Consider the following 20,730-nt stretch of genomic DNA (forward strand, 5'->3'; position numbering starts at 1 on the left):
CACCATCCCTCACGCCAACATACCACTAAACTCCGTCCCCTCCCTAAGCAACTCCTCCGCCCTCCCCACCCTCAAAACCCTCCCCTTGGCCAAAACAACGCAAAAGTCCGCTTCCCGCACCGCCTCCAACCGATGCGCAATCGTAATCACAGTACTCTGCCGCAACTCCTCGCGCAACACACGCTGAATCCGCTGCGCGGTTTCAAAATCGATACTCGCCGTCGCCTCGTCCATGATGAGAATGGGGGATTGGCGGAGCAGGGCGCGGGCGAGGCCGACGAGTTGGCGCTGGCCTTGGGAGAGGCCTTTGCCGCCGGCTTGAATGGGCGTTGACAGTGTCCAGCCGTGGTTTCCTGCGATTTTGGCGAGGACGGCGGCGCAGGCGGCGTCGGTGTGGGAGGAGAGGGGGTCGAGGTTCTTGCGCATTGTGCCGGGGAAGAGGACGGGTTCTTGGGCGAGAAAGGTGATGCGGCTGCGGAGGGCTTGCTTGTTTACGGTGGAGATGTCGATGCCGTCGACGAGTATGGTTCCGGTTTCGGGGGGGATGGTGGCGAGGAGGGAGAGTGCGAGGGTGGATTTGCCGGATCCTGTGCGTCCAATGATGGCCGTGTTGCTGCCGGCGGGGATCTTGAGTGTGATGTTTTCGAGGGCGGGTTCGAGGTTGTCGGCGTAGCGGATTGTCACGTCTTTGAACTCAACGTCTCCGCTGTAGGTGGGCCAGTGGGCTGGCGGGTCGACGACGCCGGGATTTTCGGTCTCAATGTCTAGCAGCTCGACGACACGTTCTACGCTGGCAAAGTCCATTTCTAGGATACCGTAGATGCGGCACATCCATTCCGTGTGCACGACGAATTTGCTGGCGGTGATGAGGACAAAGGCGGTAAGACCTGGACTGATGCCCGTGTACACGGCGATGAGCGTCATGATCATGGTTGCACTGGCGGACATGACGCTGAAGCGCAAGGCGAGCCAGGATTGAAGAGACCAATAGAAGTGATCGTTCTTCTGGAAGTTGTCGACCACTTCGATGACGCGAGCTTGGAAGCGCTCTTGGGCTTTGAAAGCTCGCACGGTGGTGAGACCCTCCACAAGGGCGCCGAAGTTCGACATGAGCGGGGATAGTGACACCATCTAGACGTTATTAGCATGGTTGCATAAGTCATTGAAAGAAGCACTTACCTCAAGCCTCCGCAGAGTCTGCGAAGTGGGCAAAAAGCGCAAAAAAAAGTACACGAATCCAGCCATGAGTATTACCCCAAAGGCTAGGAAAGTCGGCGTCGATGAGATGATGATGACAATGCTGCTAACCCATCCTATAAATTGCCATGCGAAGACAATGAATGCATTGCTCAGATCACCGTCAATAGTGTTCATATCGCTTGTTAGCCGGTTCATCAAGCGTCCCACAGGTGTAATGTCGTAGAACCTGAACGTCGCATGAGCCACGCGCTCCACAGTCTCCTTGAAGATTGTTTTTGCAGCTTGATACCCAACCCCAAACATGATCAGGTTGGTCCACCAGAAGAGTATGGCGGTAGCTGAGACGAACCCAAAGAAGGTCCATAACCAGGGGTTCACATTCTCCTCGGCGGGAGGCAAAAAGTCGAATAAACCTTTGTGATGTTTGTCGTCGTAGCTCTCGCCCCAGGACTTGATGAACCAGGTTTGCGCGACATCGACGATACGAAAGATGGCCATGACAAGCAATGCGACCGACCACCAACGAAGTGTACCTGCTTTGATGTAACGCCAGTATACCTTGAGCTTCACGCCACCTGTTGCACGATGTTCATCCTCGATGAACTTGTCTGGGATAGCTGCCGCTGATTCTTCCTCGCGTTTCTTGGCTTCATCAGCGGAGACTGAATCGTTTGTGTGGATACGCTTGAGCTCATTTGCATCCTCAGCTGCAGTCGGTTCGTGAATGATGGCTTTGCCGTGGTCCAGCTCGATCCACTGCTTAGCAAGACCATGACAGAGTTCAGTCCTGTGCGTGACAAGGATAACCGTCCTACCCTCTAGTAATGGGCCTTTGAGCAGTTTATTGGCAATCAACTCCGCAGTCTGGTGATCAAGTGCCGATAGAGGATCGTCGAGGAGAACGACGTTAGCACTGCTGTAAACGGCGCGAGCCAGCGCCACACGAGCCTTCTGTCCACCTGACAATCCAATGCCATTCTCGCCAATGTTTGATAAATCACCGTGCTTGAACTCAGCCATATCTGGCAGCAGTGCGCAAGCTTCCAAGACTTGCTTGTAGCGGGATTCGTCGTAGGGGTATGAGAAGAGGATGTTGTCTCGAATGCTCATATTCTGTAGCCACGACGTCTGCGCACAGTAACCGATGACTTGGTCTGGGCGAATGAACTCGCCTGCAGTCCTGTCGAGCTCACCGAGCAGTGCTTGCAGTAGAGCTGTTTTGCCCGCTGCGACCTCGCCGTAGATTACAGTCAGCCCTGGAGGAAAAGCCAGCGTGAGATCCTGCAAGACGTTCTTCTCTACACCAGGCCATGCGAATGATGCATTGTGTAAACTAAGATTTGCGGCGTCTTCCGATACCACATCAGCTCTCTCCTTATCTGGCTCGGCCATGAATTCTTCAATTCGCCCCATGGCCACGTACGCGTTGAGGATCGTAGTGACCAACTGAGGTAGCGCCCGCAGATAGCCTTCCAGGAGGTTGAACAAGTCGATTGCAGGGAATATGAGGTCCACACGAAGTGGCTTTCCTGCTATAGACGTAAAGGCATAGAAAGCCACAGCTGGGAACAGCCCTGATCCGAAACGGAGCATGAATGCAAGAGACGTGGTGAAGATGATGTTGATGATTCGAAACCACAGCTCCTTCTGTCGTGACTCTAAGATGCCCTCGAGCCATGCGCCTTGCCAGCCGTACCAGCGCAAATGACGGATCGATTCGATGAACTGGCTTGTCCGTTGTAGCTTTTCATCGGTCGCAGCGCGACGCTTCTTTTCGAAGTACACCTGATAGCGAGCTATAACGATGTTGAAAAGTTGTGAAGCACCGAGTGCTAACACACCGAGTAGACAGGCCCAGCCTAGCATTCTCCATATGAGAAGAGTTGCAAATATTGCGCCAGCTGGCTTGGTGATGATATCCGAAAAGTCCCAGAAGCGTTGTGCCACTTCATACACATCATTGCGCATTAAATTGAGAATCTTGCCCATCGACGCAGCTTCTTTCTCTTCCTTTGCAGTCGCTTCTTTTGGCTTCTTGGTAAGAAGGAATCGAATGTAGGCTATTATCCGTGCAAGCCAGCTGGAAGAATTTTTATTCACGTCAGGTAAGAAGGTCGTGTTCCCAGGTTCCGTTTCAGTGGTTTCGCCGTTTGGATGATCGTTGGTAGGTTCCTCCTTGACCTCTTGCTTTGCACCCAGTATCTTTCGGTTTAGAGTCTTCTCATACAGCATGGTGATCATCTCACCACGTGACCTTTCGTATGCTCGACGTTGATACCAAAGGTTGAAAACGCTCAATTGGGCGGAAACAAGACGTAAGACAAGTCCAAGAACGGCATATGTAATTGTGGCGCTCTTTGGGGCTTTTTCATCATTCATTGAAGCAAGGACCCGTTGGAGGAGTACTGGCGTCAATAGTGCTAGTGAAGTCAGTAATGATGTCCAGGAAAGGTCATTTAGAGACTCACTAGCTGCTAATCTAATCGTGTTTAGACTTGTAGTGCGTACAAGATCCATGCCATTTGCAACGAAGATCCTCCTGGTGACTGATCCGTGCAGCTGTCGAAACGCCTCGTGCAAGCGCGCATGCTTGAATTCCCATCCAAGATCCCACACATCTTTGTCATCCATCTGGCGTGTGACTCCCTTCTGTATCAAAGGTTCCATCCACGAAACCGTCATATATTGCCATGGAGTCAGGTCGTCCTCTGGGGTTCTCAGTTCGACAGTCGGTGGACCGGAAACAGGGCTAATCCCTTTTTTAGGCAATAAAGGATCCCGTAGAGGCATATTAAGAATCACCGCCACACCTAGCAGTGCAGTGACAGGAGCCAGAACTAGCGGGGCATTCTCAAGGGTGAACGAAATTCCGGTATGTGACAAAACGACTGCTTGCGCGGAGAAAAGCCCTGCAAATAGGAACATCAACGAGAGCGATGCCGTTCTCGGACGCTCAATCACCACTATGACCGCTGCGATTGCCTGCATGCCTATTAGCCCAGAATTTACATGGTCAAATGAGACATACCCATGCTAATGCTGGATATAGCGCCAATGACCGCCGTGAAGGAAAGAAGATGGAAACGACTTCGAATGCTAGGCCTGCCGAAGTCACAGCCAGCAGGCCGAACATTGCGGTCAAGGGACGATTCGAGGTTGTCGATTCTACTTCATCCAAGCTTTCTTTGGTTTCGACTAGGAATGGCCTCATCCATTGTGGCTGATGGGCGCGGAAAATTCGTAATGAATACCTTAATAGTATTAAAGCGCCCAGGATAGCTGGGAATATGTTTACAAACGGTACGAAGCATGGCGTGAATCGAGCTGCTCTAGTGTCCTATAAAATGTCAATCAACCAAGTCCACATATTTTGATGCTACTACTGACCCAGATATGATGACAATGGGAGATGGGTAGGATGTCTTGGAACCCTGTTCTAGCCAGGGACATGGGAGTTTGTAAAGACGCCATTGTAAGGCTATCTATCCTGTAACTAACTTTACCTTAAGGAAAGCCCTCTGCACCTAAGCCCCAGATGTTCTACCGTTACTTTGCTGGTTGATATCATGTAGGCGCGTTATAGAACAGTCTCACTTAGGCTCCAGTATTGTGGTTGCAGACGGGATGCCTCACCGCCACGAACTTGATGTTTGACAAGGTCGTTGAGTTTCGAGTCGTCATTGGCGCGTTAAAAGTGGGTCGACTGCCCCACTGTTGTGCAACGACGACAGTTCGTCATGTGCTTTCCTCTTAACTTTGACGCGGATAGTATAAAGTACACATCATTGCTTAGATTGCTGCTTATTAGGTCTTTACTTCTTTTTCCTTTTTGAATTTTACATACTATGATAGAGAAATCAGGATAATTCAGAAAGACTAGGCCTAGGCGCATAAGTGGACATAGAAAAACTATACCTATACCAGAAGCCTGAAGGTCCTAAGGGGTCTTTAAAAGAAGGATTAACACTCCTTTACACCCTGCATCGAGCACAACTTGCTTTGGACGTGAAGAACGCTCCACTATAGTAGTAGTACATGAAAAAAGTATTGTATAATTACTCTTAGCTACCTTGGCCAGCCTGGTTGATACTTCAACTACTACTATACATATTTATTTTACAGTTATACTTCCTATAGAAGCGACCTTAGCTATACTAGGCTACTACTTCTATAACTAACAGATCTACGTTATCACATATCTGTAGCAAACCTGAACAGCCCTACCAGTAGCAGTGACACCAAGATCCATCGCCAAGGCAGTCCAAGAGCACTTCCTCTATGTCTAGAAACGCTGACAAAAAAGGACCAAAGGGGTTCACGAAGGGCTCACAGCCTTTTTGGAATCTACAAAATGGCCCATATACGTAGTGGTAATCGGTATCATAGACCGCATATTACATGGTACTGGAAACCGTGGCAAGGCTCTGATATGTGAACACGTTAAACTATATAATGTTCAAATAAAAATGAATTCCATTGCTCCAGCCTAGATTCAGCACAGAATGCCCGAATATATTCTCATTCCAATCTTGCCACGGCTTAAGCAAGAGCAATACCCGTGAATGCCCTCCCCTCCTCAAACAATATTCTCGTCTTTCCACTCCCATCCAAATTACACCTACAAATAGAGCCCCCAAGATCGGCGACATAGATATGGCCCCTCTCGCCATCAATCTTCACCCCAATCGCCTCATGGAACTTCCTCGCCACAATCTCATGCTGCAGCAGTGGCGTACACGTCTGACCGTCTGCCCTGCATCCCTGCGCATCGAGCCGCAGCCGGTTCAGCGTGTTGCCAAAGGGCATTTCGCCTCGGTCCGTCCAGTACAGGGTTTGCGTCGCCTCGTGGAAGTCGAGGTCGATTGGCTCAGCGAGGCCAGAAGCGAGGCAAACAATGTCGGAGCGGGTGGAGGGTGTTTCGCCGGGCTGAAGAGCCATGTTCGCGCTGAAGATGCGGCCTTGCCAGCCTTTTGGGGGCCCTTTTTGGGTCCAGAAGATTTTGCCGAGTTGCTGGGAGATTGTGATACCTACGCACCACAGAGCTGGGTTTGATTGGTGGTTGGCTTCTTGATCATCATTATGATTTTGATCGCCATCTTCTTTTCGATTCCCAGTTTGGATAATTCGCGAGAGATTGCTGCCGTCGAGATTACAACGCCAGATACACATGCCTTCGCGATCGGCGATGTACATCGTACCATCCATTTCATCGATGCATAATTGCTTGGGTGTGTTCAGTATCCCTTTTTCCACCAAGTTTTTCTTGTCGCTACCATCCAGATTTGCAGAATACACCATGCCGTCGTATGCACCAGGAAACCCCATGCACGTCCAAAACATGCGCTTCCTGTCGGCTGAAACTACGATTCCATCGGGAAGATACTGGTCTGTGAAAATGGTTCGTACATGTTGACCGGCAGTAGAGTACTCTACGATTTCACCCTTTTCCAACGTGTCGACCTGGCCAGACAAGCCATTGTCCAGCACCAGCAACCTAGGTTCTGCAGTCATAGGTCCTCCAACTTTCGGCTGCGGTGGATAGAAACCGCCCTTCTCGCTCTTCAACCCCAATTTGCCTTGATCTATATATTCCCTTTGCAAAAAGTCAGCCGTCAGCGTCAAATCGAGGTTCCGCTCTGCCGCAAAATTCCGCTCAATCAGCGCTACGGTATCGAGGCCAACCACTTTTCCCTACCATGTCAGCAAACAGCGCCCTCCATACGATGTTGAACCAGCAGGACTCACAATCCATGGCCACAAACGGCCGTAGCCCTGGTAAAACAACCGTCTCAAAGAAAATATCATCCGCCGTCTTTGGATCAGCAACACCCTCGGCCACAACCTGCAGTAACTCGCGCTTGATGGCCGCCCACACGCGATTATGAATGAAACCCGTAGACTCCTTCTTCGCCACGTACACACTCAGCCCGGCCTCTTTCATGCATTTGCCCAAGAACGAGAAGATGGCAGGGGCCGTGCGGCCATTGGTCATGAGCTCAACTGCGCGCACGTGCGGAGGCATGAAATAATGCGTGTTGAGTACGCGGTGCTGGACATCATCCGACAGCTTTGCGGAAACGACCGAGGAGCGCAAGGACGAGGAATTTGTTGCGAGAATGCTGTGGGGTGTGCTGAAGTGGGCTAGCTGGGAGAACACGGCATGTTTGGCTGGGAGGCTCTCTGGCACACATTCAATTGTGAGCCAGGCGTTTTCAACGGTGGTTTGGATGTTACTGTGCTCGTGGACCTGTGCTGGCGGTACGTTTGTTTTGGTAAACTTTTCATATGTGGCTTTGTTTTCATTGTAGTAGGTTACGGCGGCATGTCGTTGGTTGCTGTCGGGGTCGTAGATGTGCACTGTGTAGCCAGCTGCTGCCCAGCATGAAGCTTTAAATCATTAGCTACGAGTATTTCAGAATTGACTTTGTGAATTTACCAATTCGACGTCCTAGCACACCAGCTCCGATTACAGCCACAGGTCGTGTTTTGTAGTCGGATGGCTCGTGCCATGAGATTGAAGATTCCATTATGGATTCGAGAGTGTCAATGTATCAAGTTTGAAGTTTTTAATGAGATCTCAGATTGATAGCTCATCGCTTTGAAGGAAAACCTGCACAGTTATTACACCACTCAGTGTACACGACACGGAGCAGTTCATCTGGATCTCTGTGCCCGCAAGTGGGTGTATATAGGTGGCAGAGTCTCAGCACAATTGAAACCTCACGTTCACTCCCCTCGTTAAACGAATTATAAGCCTCAAGAACCCTTACCCCTGAGTCCGCCAATTAATAAGCCAAGCCAACCGAAAACGCAAAGGCAAACCCATCAACGGAAGCACCCAGAAGAAAGCTTACAGCCTCGCCTCCCAGGAAGTATCAAAGTAGAAAGTAAGGGTTTATTTCGAGTCTTAGTCTAGGAAAATATGCATGTTTGTTGAATCATGATTTTCATGTGTCTGTGTATTTGTATGTCAAGCTTTTCCATTCGTCATCTCCTTTCCTCTCTACTTAATCCCTTCTCACACTTCAATTATGTCTGATGCACTCATCCATTCTACCCTCTTACACCTCATTTGGTCAGAATAGTATCTACCCGCCTAAACCAACATGACCAGCAAGCCCACCGCGCGCAAAATAAATCCAAACATCAATACATCCATCCAACCCAGTCAGCGAAGACTCATCCTGCCATTGCCCCTTTTTACGGCGCCAAGATTGCAACATTACCACGTGCGAATTCGAAATCCAGAGTCCGAATGCCTGCGAGTTTGCATGTGTGCGAGGGAGTTTGAAATAGGTACTCGACTCACCTACCTGACTTCTTAAATCTGGTACATCAATTCCTTTCCATCTTGCAGATATTCTAGTTTTTAGAAAACTTATATGATGCCCCTAGGATAAAAAAAATGCAGAATGCAAGAAGGGGTTGGATTGTGTTGGTTTGATGGCTGGGCATGTGATGACCATTTTGCTTCAGTGTGACTTATCTGCAATATTATTTGACTATTTTAACTCCTCGATGATTTTCAACGGCTAGCTGGTACGTCTAGTGTGGTAAATTGTGGTGTAGGTTGTGGTGTAGTACACGCCATCCGCCTCTCAGTTAGCCAGCCGCACGGATCCTCCTCAGCGATCCTCATATCCCTACCGCAGTCCAACTTCCCATTACAAAGTCACAGTACCTAAAATAGGTAGAGGTAGCTTGAACTAGATTTTAATTCTAATAGGGGAGCTACGGGGCTTATATCTACCTAATTGCCCCTACAAGAAATTCCACCACACACCAGCTCCTTAGAGCTGATACCCACACCACATCACCTACACACCATCCTCATCCCACACTCTGTACCCCACACGCCGCCCGTCCACTGTCTGGTTCCAGCGGGGCAGATAATTGAACAGTTTGGGTTAGTTTTATTTCTCTATTCCTGCATCTATAGCGACTATGTAACCATCCAAGTACATGAAAGTAACTACTACGCCCCCACTTTCCGCCCTTCGTTGTACAATTCCACCGCGTACAGACATATATTTTATATAAAGGTCCTATTGTAAGATCACCCTCGGGGCCGAAAAACGGGATTGCTGATTGTTAGCATGCACATTGCTTGATCTGACATAAAGGCCCGCTGCTACCCTTTCCCTTATTTTCATACTCACCCTCTACCCCCGAGGAAAGAAAAAGGAAGCAGCAGATGTTACTCCTATAAATAAACGCATCTAAACATTCCATTCCGGCCTGAGATTTGCTTTCTATTGGACTGGAAGTCGGGTTGGGCAAGTCTGTTCATTCAAAACCTCTGTTTTGCTTGTACGAGACCCATCTCCCCATCTCAACCGCCGCACTTACCTATATATCTCTCCTCCAACCCAGTCAATACGCACTCACACATCCAAATCTCCCACGTCCTCACGCACAATGGCGCCCACTGACCCCCAATCACCGACCCCTCTCGCCATAGTTGGCATGTCATGCCGCATGCCCGGCTCCGTCGCCTCCCTCGATGACTTCTGGGCGCTCCTCTCAAATGCGCGCGACGGATACAGAGAATTTCCCTCCGAGCGTTTTAACTGGAAAGCCTTCTACCATCCCTCCCAGACGCGGCGGGACGCCATCAACGTCAAGGATGGGTATTTTCTGGATGGCGATGTGAGCGCCTTTGACGCCCCATTTTTTCGCATGAATGCGACAGATGCTACGAGTTTTGTAAGTTTTGTTTTGTTTTGTTGTGGGTGCTTGCTTTATGCATTTGTGTTGCTTGGCTGTGTGGGGATAGGATGGGAGTGCGGTGTAAAAAAAGATTGGATAGGATGAAACTGATGCGCAGAGTTGAATCTAGGATCCCCAAGGAAGAATTGTACTCGAATGCGTCTACGAAGCGCTCGAAAACGCTGGAATCCCACGAGAAAAGATTGCAGGTACCAAAGTGGGCGTGTTTTCAACGGCCAACACCTCAGATTATACCGTCGAACTCAAAGACAGCATCAACAGCGTACCAGCGCAGATTGGTGTCCTGGGCCATAACTGCATGATGGCAAACGTTGTATCCAACGTATTCGATCTCCACGGCCCCAGCGTCAGTGTAGACACGGCATGCTCGTCTGCTTTTTACGCGCTCCAGCTCGCGGCTCAAAGTCTCCGATCGGGCGAGACAGAGACGTGCATTGTTTCGGGATGTGCACTGAACCTCTCGCCGTGGCGCTGGAATATGTTGTCGAATCTCACCATGTTGAGTCCGGATGGTAAGACGCATGCGCTCGATCCGAATGCCGAATCGGGATACGCGCGTGGAGAGGGTGGTGCATGTGTCATTCTAAAGCCACTCGACTTGGCCCTTCGTGACAACGACAGAATTCACTGCGTGTTGTCGCATATCGGCGTGAACCACAATGGAAACACCAACGGGTACACCATGCCGGATGCAAACCAGCAAACACAGCTTATGAAAGAGCTGCAGGCGCAAGTTGGAGCCCAGCCAGACGAATTTGGCTTTGTGGAGGCCCATGCCCCCGGCACAAGAGTGGGCGACCCGATCGAGATTTCAGCCATTTCGAGAGCGTTCCCAGGTGAGGCGCGGACGGCGGAAGAGCCGCTGATGGTTGGGTCGGTGAAAGCTAATGTCGGACATTTGGAGTCTTCGAGCGGTTTCCCGTCGCTCATTAAGGCTGCCATGATGTTGAACAAGGGCTGCATTGTACCCAATCCCAACTTCAAAGATGAATCCATGAACTCGGAATTGCGCAAATTGAACATGGCGGTGCCATTGTCCACGCAGCCTTGGCCCAAGGACAGGCCCTATGCCGCCATCAACAACTACGGATTTGGAGGATCCAATGCCCACTGTATCGTCAAGATGGCGCCAAAGCCGGACGTGCCATCAGCCCAGAATGGCGGCACAAGTGCCGAAGAGGCTTTTCTGTTCGTCTTGTCAGCCAACGATGAGGAAGCCCTATCAAAGACTCGGGAGCGGCTGGTGGAATTCCTTGAGTCGGACGAGGCAGCCGCAACCGAAATGAAAGACCTTGCTTACACGCTGGGTCAGCGCCGGTCCCAACTGAGTTGGCGTTCAGCAGTGGTTGCCACCGAAGTGGATGATCTTGCCATCAAGGCTGCCTCCCCTAAGGTTGTACAGCAGCGAGTCCTTCATCCACCCAAGATTGCATTTGCCTTTACAGGACAGGGAGCTCAAAGTTTCGGTATGGGTCGTGAGCTACTCCAGTACCCAGCTTTTGCTACCTCTTTGGACCAGGCTGCCGCTTGTGTCGAATCCTTTGGCGCTAGCTTCTCTTTGAAGGAGGAGCTCTATGCATCAGAGGCGACATCCCGTATCAATGACGCCGACGTCAGCCAGGTGGCCTCCACCGCCATCCAGGTAGCTCTCGTGGACCTTTTACGTAGCTGGGGCGTTGAGCCAACTGCAGTAGTAGGGCATTCGAGCGGTGAAGTGGCTGCTGCGTACGCGGCTGGAATTGTTTCGCTCCCGGGCGCTATGCGTATTGCCTATGCTCGCGGCCAAATGGCTACTCGAATTAGACAAGTGGATCCAGACTTCAAAGGTGGGATGATGGCAGTAAGCGCAGGACTGGATGATGTTCTGCCGCTGCTGGACATTGTCACTGCTGGAACAGTCGTCGTTGCCTGCGAGAATTCGCACAAGTCGACCACCGTCTCTGGTGAGGAAGCGGCCTTGGATGAGTTGGAAGAATTGCTGGAGGAGGATGGAATTCCCCACCGACGGCTGGCCGTAGACTTTCCCTACCACTCACCGTTCCTGGAGCCGTTTGTCGACCAATATGAGCAAGAAGTCTGCACTACTAATGATACTGTTACCCCGTCCACAAGAAAAGTCGAGTTCTTCTCGGCCATGGCAGGGCGAAGGGTCGAAGCAGCGGCAGTAAAGAAGCCATCTTACTGGGCTAGCAGTGCTAAGTACCGAGTCCGCTTCACATCTGCATTGACGGCGCTCGTGAAGAGCAAGGTTGCACCCGATGTGATTATTGAGGTTGGCCCCACCCCTACACTGACATGGGCCATCAAGAGCATCATGAAGGTTGTAGGGAAGCAGGTGCCCCACGCGGTCGAGACGCTCCCATGTCTCCAGCGTGGAGAAAATTCACGCCTATCAATTCTCAAGCTTGCGGGTTCGCTCTATACCTTGGGCCATGCTCTTGACCTGCAAAAGGTCAATCTTACCAATGACGAGGGTCACGGCTTGCGACCTAAGCTCGTTGACGGCCTCAAGCCATACCCATGGACGCGTAAGCGCTACTGGATCGAGTCCAAGATACGGGACGATGCCCTGCAACGGAAGTTTCCACGCCACGATCTGCTAGGCTACATCAACACGCGCTCGAGCGACGGCGAAATGTCATGGACGAACAACTTTGAATTAGAGGACATGCCATGGTTGCGCGATCACCAAGTGGGATCGTCAGTGACGTTCCCTTTGGCTGGCTATATATGCACTGCTTTGGAGGCTAGCAAACAGTGCGCCATGGCACGCACGAATAGCGATGGGAATGGCCTGCAGTTCACGGTGCGAGATGTTCAAGTAGTCGAGAAAGTCGTGTTAGAGGAGGGAGTGCGTGTGGAGCTGATCAGCAAGCTACGCCCGCACCCAAACAGCGACTTTGACGTATTTGAGCTGTCTACGTGGAATGAAGAGAAGCAAAGGTGGAGCCATCATTGCCGCGCGCTGGTGAAGTGTCATGGGACGGCCGAGAAGTTCTTTGATAGCGACAGCGCTGTCGAGATTGAGCACTGGGAGCAAGTTCGTGAAGGATGCCACAACCACGTTGGCAGCCCTCTGCTGTATCAAGGATCAGCCAAGACAGGACCGCGGCGAACTGGCACTTTCCGCAATGTACAAAACTTTTCGTACGGCGGAGGCCAGGCAGCAGCAGAAGTGGTGGTAGCGGATACAGCGTCGGTGATGCCACACCAGTGGGAGACGACATATGTTATGCACCCCACCACCATGGATGGACTGTTGCAGTGTGGAGAATACATCCCATTCGTGGACAAGGATGTAGCACCCATGGGCAGTAACAGCAACGTGTGGGTGCCCCAAGCCGTCCAAGAGATACTGGTTGGATGTGGAGACGTACATAGTCCAGGACAAGTGCTGCAAGCCGTATCACGCAGTGATGCCGCGAGATCGAAACGAGGGGGTGAATATAGCGTATCGGCGACAGTAAGAGGGGGCGCAGCTGGGGCACGTGTTGAGGTGCGCGGGTTGTCGCTGAGCGTGGATGAGAGCATTGGAGTGCAGTGGCCAGCACCACACTTTGGCTGCTACAAGATAGAGTGGCAGCCGGCTGGGGAGATGGCGAACTATGTCAATACCGAGTCCAAGTGGCATATTCTGCAGGGCAGTGGAGATGAGGAAGACATTGCGGGAGCGATTGCCAAGCAGATTGGGGGTAAGGTGGTGACCCTTGGCCAGGGGCTGCCCGAAGACGTCAAGCTGTGCATTGTGGTGGATGTGGGCGAGGGATTGCTGGGTGCTATCGACGGCGAGACATTTGACCATGTCAAGCAGACCCTCACGACGTGCGAGGGTGTCTTGTGGGTGACAAAAGGTGCCCTGTACCACGCAACGCAGCCCACGGCGGGTATGGCTGTAGGGCTCCTTCGCACGATTCGCAGCGAGATGCAGGCCGCCGTTGGCTCTCTCGACCTTGATGGTCGGGTAGTGGGAGATGTGGAAGGCCAGGCAAAGCTGGTGGCGCGTGTGGCAGCACATGTGGCCATGCCCACGTCCATGTCCGCAACCACCATGGACCTGGAGTTTAGTGCTGAGGGGACCTCACAGCTGCTGGTGCCACGCATTGTGCACGACAATGCCCTGAATTCGGCCGTGCATGCGGCAACAGGTGTCGTGGGACCGCGCGACGAGCCGTTTGAACCGTCAACGCGAGGCGCATTTGGCTTGCAACGGCCAGGCATGCCCTCGTCGCTTTACCTCCAGCGCATCGACGAGCCGCCAACGCTCGCCCCCAATGAGGTTGAGGTTCGAGTGGCGTCGGCTCGGATCGGGCCGGAATGTGGCGCCGCCGCGGAGCAACTGACGGGCCGAGAGTTCAGTGGAACGGTGGTGAGGTGTGGCGCAGACGTCAACCGCGTCCAACCTGGAGATCGTGTCTTTGGCCTCAGCAACGCCTATGGCGCCTTTGGCACGTTTGCATGTGCTCCCGAGACGAGCCTCGCCCGTGTGCCAGCTTCGCTGCCCTTCGACGAGGCGGCCACACTGCCACTGTTCGCCGCTGCTCAGTTGGCCCTTGTCGACATAGGCCGCCTCCGCTCCGGTCAACAGGTAGCCATCGTCGACTCAGACTCAGCTCTAGGACAGGCCGCTGTGCTTGTTGCTAAGGCTGTTGGCGCTATCGTCCATGTTGGTAGCATTCATGACCTTCCTCGCGCTACAATCGACGTGCTGCTCTACCCCATTCCCAAGACCACTTTCGACTCTGCCGCCATATCACGTGCCCTGGCTCCTATGGCATGTCTAGTGTATATGGGAGGAGAGCTGCGATCGACCCAAGACCATGCTCTCCCTCATCTTCCTGCTGGCTGCAGTTTCGCTGTTGCGTCACTGACTGCTGTCGCTGATGGCTTGCCGACCCAGACGGCCAAACTGCTCGACACCGTCGTAGATCTCTTCACCTGTGAGCTACTTCAAGGCCCCTTGCCCGTCGACACTGTTCGATTAGAGCAGCTGCCCATGCTTTTGCCCCAGGTAGCTGATACGGACCCTGTCCCTAAGGTGCTGCTGCCCATCAAGGACGAGATCATCAAGGCAACCCCTCCTCCTCCTGCTCCTGCGAGTTTCGATCCCGAAGCCGTCTACCTTCTCGTCGGTGGAGGCGGTGGTCTCGGCCGTGAGATCGCAAAATGGCTCGCATTCAACGGTGCCAGGAAGATCGGTCTGCTGTCCCGCAGCACAACCATGAGCCCTCAAGTTTGCACTATGGCTGACCAAGTGGCTGCTTCCGCCGGTGCTGAAGTCTTCTTGCTGCCTTGTGATGTTACTGACCAACAACAATTGCAGCGTGTGCTCCAAGATTGTACAGCTAATCGAGGTCCAATCAAAGGTGTCATCAACGCCGCCATGGTATTCAAGGTATGTGACTGTTCCCCAATACCCATCTGTTGCCACAGCATCTCACCAGAGACCTACTAGGGTGGTGTCTTCACCTCTGTATCCCATGACGACTTCACCGCTGTCATCCAACCCAAAGTCCTTGGCACTTGGAATTTGCATTATGCCCTCAGCAATGCCTCCTTGGACTTCTTTGTTGTTATTTCATCTGTTGCCGGTGTTATGGGCACCCCCGGCCACTCTGCCTACGCCGCTGCCAACACCTTCCTCGATTCATTCGTCAAGTACCGCAACCTTCAGCAGCTGCCTGCGACCTCGCTGGCACTGACAGCCGTCGTCGACGCAGGTTACATGGCCGAAAATGCCGCCAAACTGCAAAAGCTCAAATATGTCGACGCCTACGAAGGCGAGATTCTAATGACCTCTGACGTACTCGCGCTACTCTCCGCTGCCGTCACCAATCTCACCGGACCCTCGTGTGACAACTTTTGCATCACCGGCGCTGGCTTTGGCGATGCTCGGAGACTCCCTTTTTACGCTGCAGACCCCCGCTTTGCCACGCTCGTTGCTCGCCATGCCGAGGAGCGAAAGCTCAATCCACCTGCTGCCTCGTCTCCCAGCGGAGGTACCTCTTCGCTTGCCCACAGCCTTGACCATGCCGCCAATAGCGCCGAGGCTACGTCTCTTTTGTTGACTGCCGTGCGCGCAAAAGTGGCTGACCTACAGCTTATTCCTGTCGCCGACATCAGCGCGAACCAGACTATTGTCGAATTGGGTCTGGATAGTCTTACGGCCATGGAGCTGTATAGTTGGATTGGCAAGGTCTTTCGTATCAAGTTTCGTGTGCAGGAGTATGCCAAGTTGGATACGCTTGAGAAAATTACCGAGGCTGTGCTGAAGAAGAGGGAGGTAGAGGTTGTGGAGGCGCCGTAATGATGGAGTGGTCTTAGCTTAGTTTTGTCTTAGGTCAAATTATTACAGGTGATGTGGGAAGGAAAGAGATTTAGTTGCGCTGGGCTTTATGCAGGGTTGTTGTTTTCTGTTATTTTTGTGTGGTTAATGGTTGATTATGTTTGTTTTTACTATAGTGGCGTTGAGATTAGGTGGCATTTCATATCTATGTTAGGAAACGTAATGTGGGAATTTGACGAATACTTGTATCCAGTAACTACCATTGTTGATTATTAGAACACGAACGTCTGCTTCCCATCCACAAAAGAGGCGCTTCAAAATCCATCATTCAGTTCCTACACCGTTCAGTTCTCTGTCAGCCATCACGCATCCATTAATCAGTCCCTACGCTGTCCAACTTCCTATCAGCAATCACTTAGCATTCATCCCAACAGCCATACTCCCATATAATACCCCCTTTCCCCGAACCCACCCTCCACAAAAAAGCAAACTACTTCACTCTCCATCCTCCTCCAACCCTATGCACCATGTCATTCCCATTCCTCTCAACCCTCAGACCCGTCCTCGTCTCCAAACCCTTCCTCATCCCCACCTCCCTCTTCTGCACCTACAAGCTGCTCGACTGCCTCAGTACCTACCTCTCCCAACGCAGCCTGAATAACTGGGAGGCCGACTCCACCTGGGACTGGGACAAGGAGATTGTGCTGATCACGGGCGGGGCAAATGGAATTGGGGCGGCGATAGCGAAGCAGTTCGCGGAGCGTGGAATCAAGGTAGTAGTGTGGGATGTTCAGAAGCCGGGAGAGGAGTTGTTGGGTGAGTTTTTTTTTCCTTTTTTTCCCTTTCAATTTGGGATGTGTATCACCCATATCCAGCGAAGTTCAATAGACCTCGAGCCCCAAAAGCTAACTCATAAACCCACACGTAGCCTACCCAACCCTCCACTACACTCCCGTCGACCTAACCTCCCCCACCCTCACCACCGCCTTCGCCCACCTCCGCAGCACCCACGGCCCCCCCACCATCCTCATCAACAACGCCGGCATCGCCGCCTCTTCTTCCTTCCTCGCCGAAAACCCTGAGACCACGGCCCGCCACTTCGCTGTCAATACGCTCTCGCAGATGCGCATGGTACAAGAGTTCCTGCCGGACATGGTGGCACGGGATCACGGGCATGTGGTGACAGTGGCGAGTGCGTCGAGCTGGATTAGTACGTCGGGATTGGTGTCGTATGCAGCGAGCAAGGCGGCGGTGATGGCGTTCCATGAGGGGGTGGGGCAGGAGTTGAGGGTTAGGTATCGGGCTAGGAAGGTCAGGATGACGTGAGTTGGATGTTTTTCATTTTTATTTTTCTCTTTATTTCCCTACTATACACCATCTTCCCAAACTTCAACCCCTCATCCCCAACACCACATATGGTACTTAGGCCAGCTAACCCCCAAACCCAGCATTGCATTCCCCCACTTCGTCCGCACAAAAATGGTCGCCAATCTCACCACCCTCCACGACTTCCGCGACTTCCTGCTTGAGCCAGACTACGTGGCTACAGAGATTGTGAAGCAGGTACTCAGCGGTCAGTCGGGCAATCTGGTGTTGCCACCGAGTAACAAGTGGTTGTCGAGACTGAGAAGTATGCCCGCGTGGTATCGATATTATGTGGCCGGATTGGATCCGGATGTGTATGCTCCGAAGAAGAAGGAGTAGGACGGTGTGATGTTCAATGGGAGCTAGTTGAGTGCGCTGTGTGTTGAAAGTGGGACGGTAGGTGAATTGTATGGCTAGATGGACTGGTGCGGAGAGAAGCTTGTTCGACTGAAGTGGGGAAGGGGAGTGTTGGATACAGTATTTTGGTTAGGTAGAGGGTGCTGAGACGGGTATTGTTTATGGTGTCTGATTTGTCTTGAATCACTACGGTAGTTAGTAGCTCGAGGAGGTACCTACCGGTATGCCGAGTTTCCACATTGAGTTAAATTTGTGAAAGACTGCCGCTATAGAAAAGGACTACAAGATAAGGACATTCCACTATAAAACAGCGTACTGAAATCAAAGTAAGCTTCTCTGAAGTCTTCGCCATCATAAATTCGGGTGTCTAGGCGTGATAGATCCTACGCAGCCTATCATTAGTAATGCACTACTCTATAGAAATCAGCTCGTACGAGCTGTTTCTCCCCAATCTGTTACTCTCTGCAGTCCCTAAAAGTAAGTTAAGACTACACTTCAACTTGCACAAGTCTTTGAGCATTATTCCATCCACAGCCACCAAATAGAGGGTGGAAAATAAGTATAGCTAGATATAAAAGCATTTGCAATACTGCTATAGCAAAAGTGTAAAATCAAAGGAATATCCATGTGTGATAACCCTGACCGGCATTGATAACCCAAACATGAGCTCACTCACAGGCAAAGTCGCCATCGTCACAGGCGCCTCGCGCGGAATCGGAGCAGCCATTGCACTCAGTCTTGCCAAAGTCGGGGCCAAGGTAAGTCTTCCGTCTTACAACAGACAAGCATTCCCATTAATATGTGATTAACAAGCCACACAGGTCGCCATCACCTACGTATCGGATTCTAGCTCCCCAGCAGCTGATGCCCTCGTTGCCCAGATCAATGCCCTGGACAACGACTCCAGTGCGACCAAGATCCAAGTCAATCTTGCGGACGCCTCGGCCCCACAAATCATCGTCGACGCCACACTGGCCGCCTTTGGCCCCACCATCGACATCCTCGTGAACAACGCCGGAACGGGGATTCGCAAGCCTTTCCTCGAGACCACCCATGCGGATTTCGACCACGGCATCAACGTCAACCTGCGCGCCGCATTTTTCCTTTCCCAGGCCGTGGTCCCGCACTTGCGTCGCCCCGGCCGCATCATCAACATCAGCTCGATCGTGGCACGTACGGGTGGGCCCTTGTATGCCGTGTACGCTGCGTCCAAGGCGGGAGTCGAAGGCTTCACGCGGGCGTTGGCAGCGGCGCTCGGGCCCTACGGGCACAGTGTGAATGCAGTACTGCCTGGCTTGACGGCTACCGATATGCTGCAGGCAATCACGGCGGATCCTGAGTCAGCGGCTTATCATCGCGGCGTCGCAGCCGTGACGCCAATGGAAGGTCGTATAGCGACGCCTGAGGAGATTGCGGGTGTTGTGGCGTTTCTGGCATCTGAGCAGAGTCAGTGGGTTACAGGGCAGTCGATTAGTGCAACGGGGGGGCTGTTGATGGTTTAGGATTGTTTCGGATGGCATGACTCAACAGGAACGACGCTCATGAATCAGCTTCTTCAGATCAAACAGGGGTCTTTTTTCTATTTTCAGTAGTTCGCGTGCACTACAATGGTTGTTCTTTTCATTTTCCTCCCGCCCTGGCTAAGATCCAGTCGCATATCTGCTTGGTTTCTGACGCCTGAATAGGTATGCGGTGATCGCCTTGCCATTCCAGCAATGTCTTGGACTCTTCGGGGCAGTATGCATCGTATAATCTCCTCTGCGAATCCGTCCATTCATCCTCTACCCCAATAACATGCAGTGTTGGTCGCTTTATCGACACTTTCCCAGAGGGATCCAGCTGATCGAGTTCCTTGTACGACAGATCCAGCTCGGTCGGACTTTGCAGCGGAAGATGGCCCAGGTCAGGGGAAAGAGCAACAAGCGGTGCGGGGCCAGAGAAGAAAATCCCAAACTGCCAGTCTTGACTCCAAAGCTTCGTCGTCACGTCTGTTCCTTCGTAGCCGGTTATGGTTCCGCCTGAGGCACGTATGGCCTGGCGTCGCTGCGTCTCAAAGAGCAACGATGCACTGAGCCGTGCCCCCTGACTGAAGCCGAGAAGACCTACCCATGGCCCATCGGCGCCCGCCTCATCGTCTTCCATCATGCTATCCTCCAGACACTGTCGTATGGCTTCGATGTGATACTTCGGCTTGAGCACCCGGTGGGAGGGAGACCACCGTAGCCAGCGCCGGAAAGGCTCAGCTCCTCCATAGGCTGGCAGGACGCCTGGACCTGGCTCACAGAAAAATGGACCATTTGCGAAGACGAATCGAAACTTTGACGATAGCTGGTCACGTAGAACGCGGGTTTGAAGACTCAAGATGTCGGCGTTGGACCCAACTCCTATGCCGATCATGGTATGTTAGGATTATATGCGAATAATGCGTTGATCATTTATATCGGACAATTGGACATACCGTGAAGGCATAGAATGCGAGGCAGATAAAGTGAGTCAGTCATAATGCGAATTTTGCGGAAAAAAATGCGCCTCGACAACTTTTCTGAGAAAAAAGAGCATTCGTCCAAAGTAAATAGTTTTTCATTGGGAATTATGTTGCTTCAACTTTGGTATGTTATCCAGACTGCTTACTTGTGTTATCCCGCAAGATGTCTAGTGTATAGTTTTCATGTGCTGTCTTGGCCAAGAAGTCAGGCCTCCCATGAATCCTTCTGTTCTTTGTTTGGCGAATCGTGGTGCCATAGTATTTATAGACTACGTCATGCATGTATCACAAAGCTGATGCCATCCAGACA

The 20,730-nt window shown here is 51.9% G+C and overlaps 7 protein-coding genes across 7 annotated transcripts; 3 read left to right on the top strand and 4 right to left on the bottom strand.

Moving 5' to 3' along the window:
• Nucleotides 1-9: 9 nt before the first annotated feature.
• IAQ61_002211 (uncharacterized protein) lies at nucleotides 10-4,810 on the bottom strand (the record flags this gene model as incomplete). Its single annotated transcript, XM_003834045.2, has 5 exons — nucleotides 4,588-4,810; nucleotides 4,229-4,537; nucleotides 3,669-4,182; nucleotides 1,180-3,620; nucleotides 10-1,131 (listed from the first exon to the last, which is right to left on the bottom strand). Exons 1-5 carry the CDS (start codon nucleotides 4,669-4,671, stop codon nucleotides 10-12), a joined length of 4,470 nt encoding a protein of 1,489 aa, XP_003834093.2. The 5' UTR covers nucleotides 4,672-4,810.
• Nucleotides 4,811-5,739: 929 nt separating this feature from the next.
• Nucleotides 5,740-7,727, bottom strand: LAM1 (3-hydroxyacyl-CoA dehydrogenase-like protein lam1; the record flags this gene model as incomplete). The annotated part of the gene is made up of 3 exons (XM_003834046.2): nucleotides 5,740-6,884; nucleotides 6,946-7,587; nucleotides 7,637-7,727. 3 exons carry the CDS (start codon nucleotides 7,725-7,727, stop codon nucleotides 5,740-5,742), a joined length of 1,878 nt encoding a protein of 625 aa, XP_003834094.1.
• A 2,000-nt stretch (nucleotides 7,728-9,727) lies between these two features.
• IAQ61_002213 (uncharacterized protein) lies at nucleotides 9,728-16,234 on the top strand (the record flags this gene model as incomplete). Its single annotated transcript, XM_066095449.1, has 3 exons — nucleotides 9,728-9,830; nucleotides 10,080-15,322; nucleotides 15,383-16,234. The coding sequence occupies 3 exons, from the start codon at nucleotides 9,728-9,730 to the stop codon at nucleotides 16,232-16,234; spliced, it is 6,198 nt and encodes a 2,065-aa protein (XP_065954285.1).
• A 939-nt stretch (nucleotides 16,235-17,173) lies between these two features.
• IAQ61_002214 (uncharacterized protein) lies at nucleotides 17,174-17,389 on the bottom strand (the record flags this gene model as incomplete). The annotated part of the gene is made up of 1 exon (XM_066095450.1): nucleotides 17,174-17,389. One exon carries the CDS (start codon nucleotides 17,387-17,389, stop codon nucleotides 17,174-17,176), a length of 216 nt encoding a protein of 71 aa, XP_065954286.1.
• Nucleotides 17,390-17,692: 303 nt separating this feature from the next.
• Nucleotides 17,693-17,917, top strand: IAQ61_002215 (uncharacterized protein; the record flags this gene model as incomplete). Its single annotated transcript, XM_003834049.2, has 1 exon — nucleotides 17,693-17,917. One exon carries the CDS (start codon nucleotides 17,693-17,695, stop codon nucleotides 17,915-17,917), a length of 225 nt encoding a protein of 74 aa, XP_003834097.2.
• Nucleotides 17,918-18,597: 680 nt separating this feature from the next.
• On the top strand, nucleotides 18,598-19,437 carry IAQ61_002216 (uncharacterized protein; the record flags this gene model as incomplete). The annotated part of the gene is made up of 2 exons (XM_003834050.2): nucleotides 18,598-18,693; nucleotides 18,757-19,437. The coding sequence occupies 2 exons, from the start codon at nucleotides 18,598-18,600 to the stop codon at nucleotides 19,435-19,437; spliced, it is 777 nt and encodes a 258-aa protein (XP_003834098.1).
• Nucleotides 19,438-19,555: 118 nt separating this feature from the next.
• On the bottom strand, nucleotides 19,556-20,332 carry TOX9 (putative esterase tox9; the record flags this gene model as incomplete). The annotated part of the gene is made up of 1 exon (XM_003834051.2): nucleotides 19,556-20,332. The coding sequence occupies one exon, from the start codon at nucleotides 20,330-20,332 to the stop codon at nucleotides 19,556-19,558; it is 777 nt and encodes a 258-aa protein (XP_003834099.2).
• Nucleotides 20,333-20,730: the final 398 nt, after the last annotated feature.

The sequence above is a fragment of the Plenodomus lingam genome, assembly GCF_022343315.1.
Source record: "Plenodomus lingam strain CAN1 chromosome Unknown contig_14, whole genome shotgun sequence".
Taxonomy (NCBI): domain Eukaryota; kingdom Fungi; phylum Ascomycota; class Dothideomycetes; order Pleosporales; family Leptosphaeriaceae; genus Plenodomus; species Plenodomus lingam.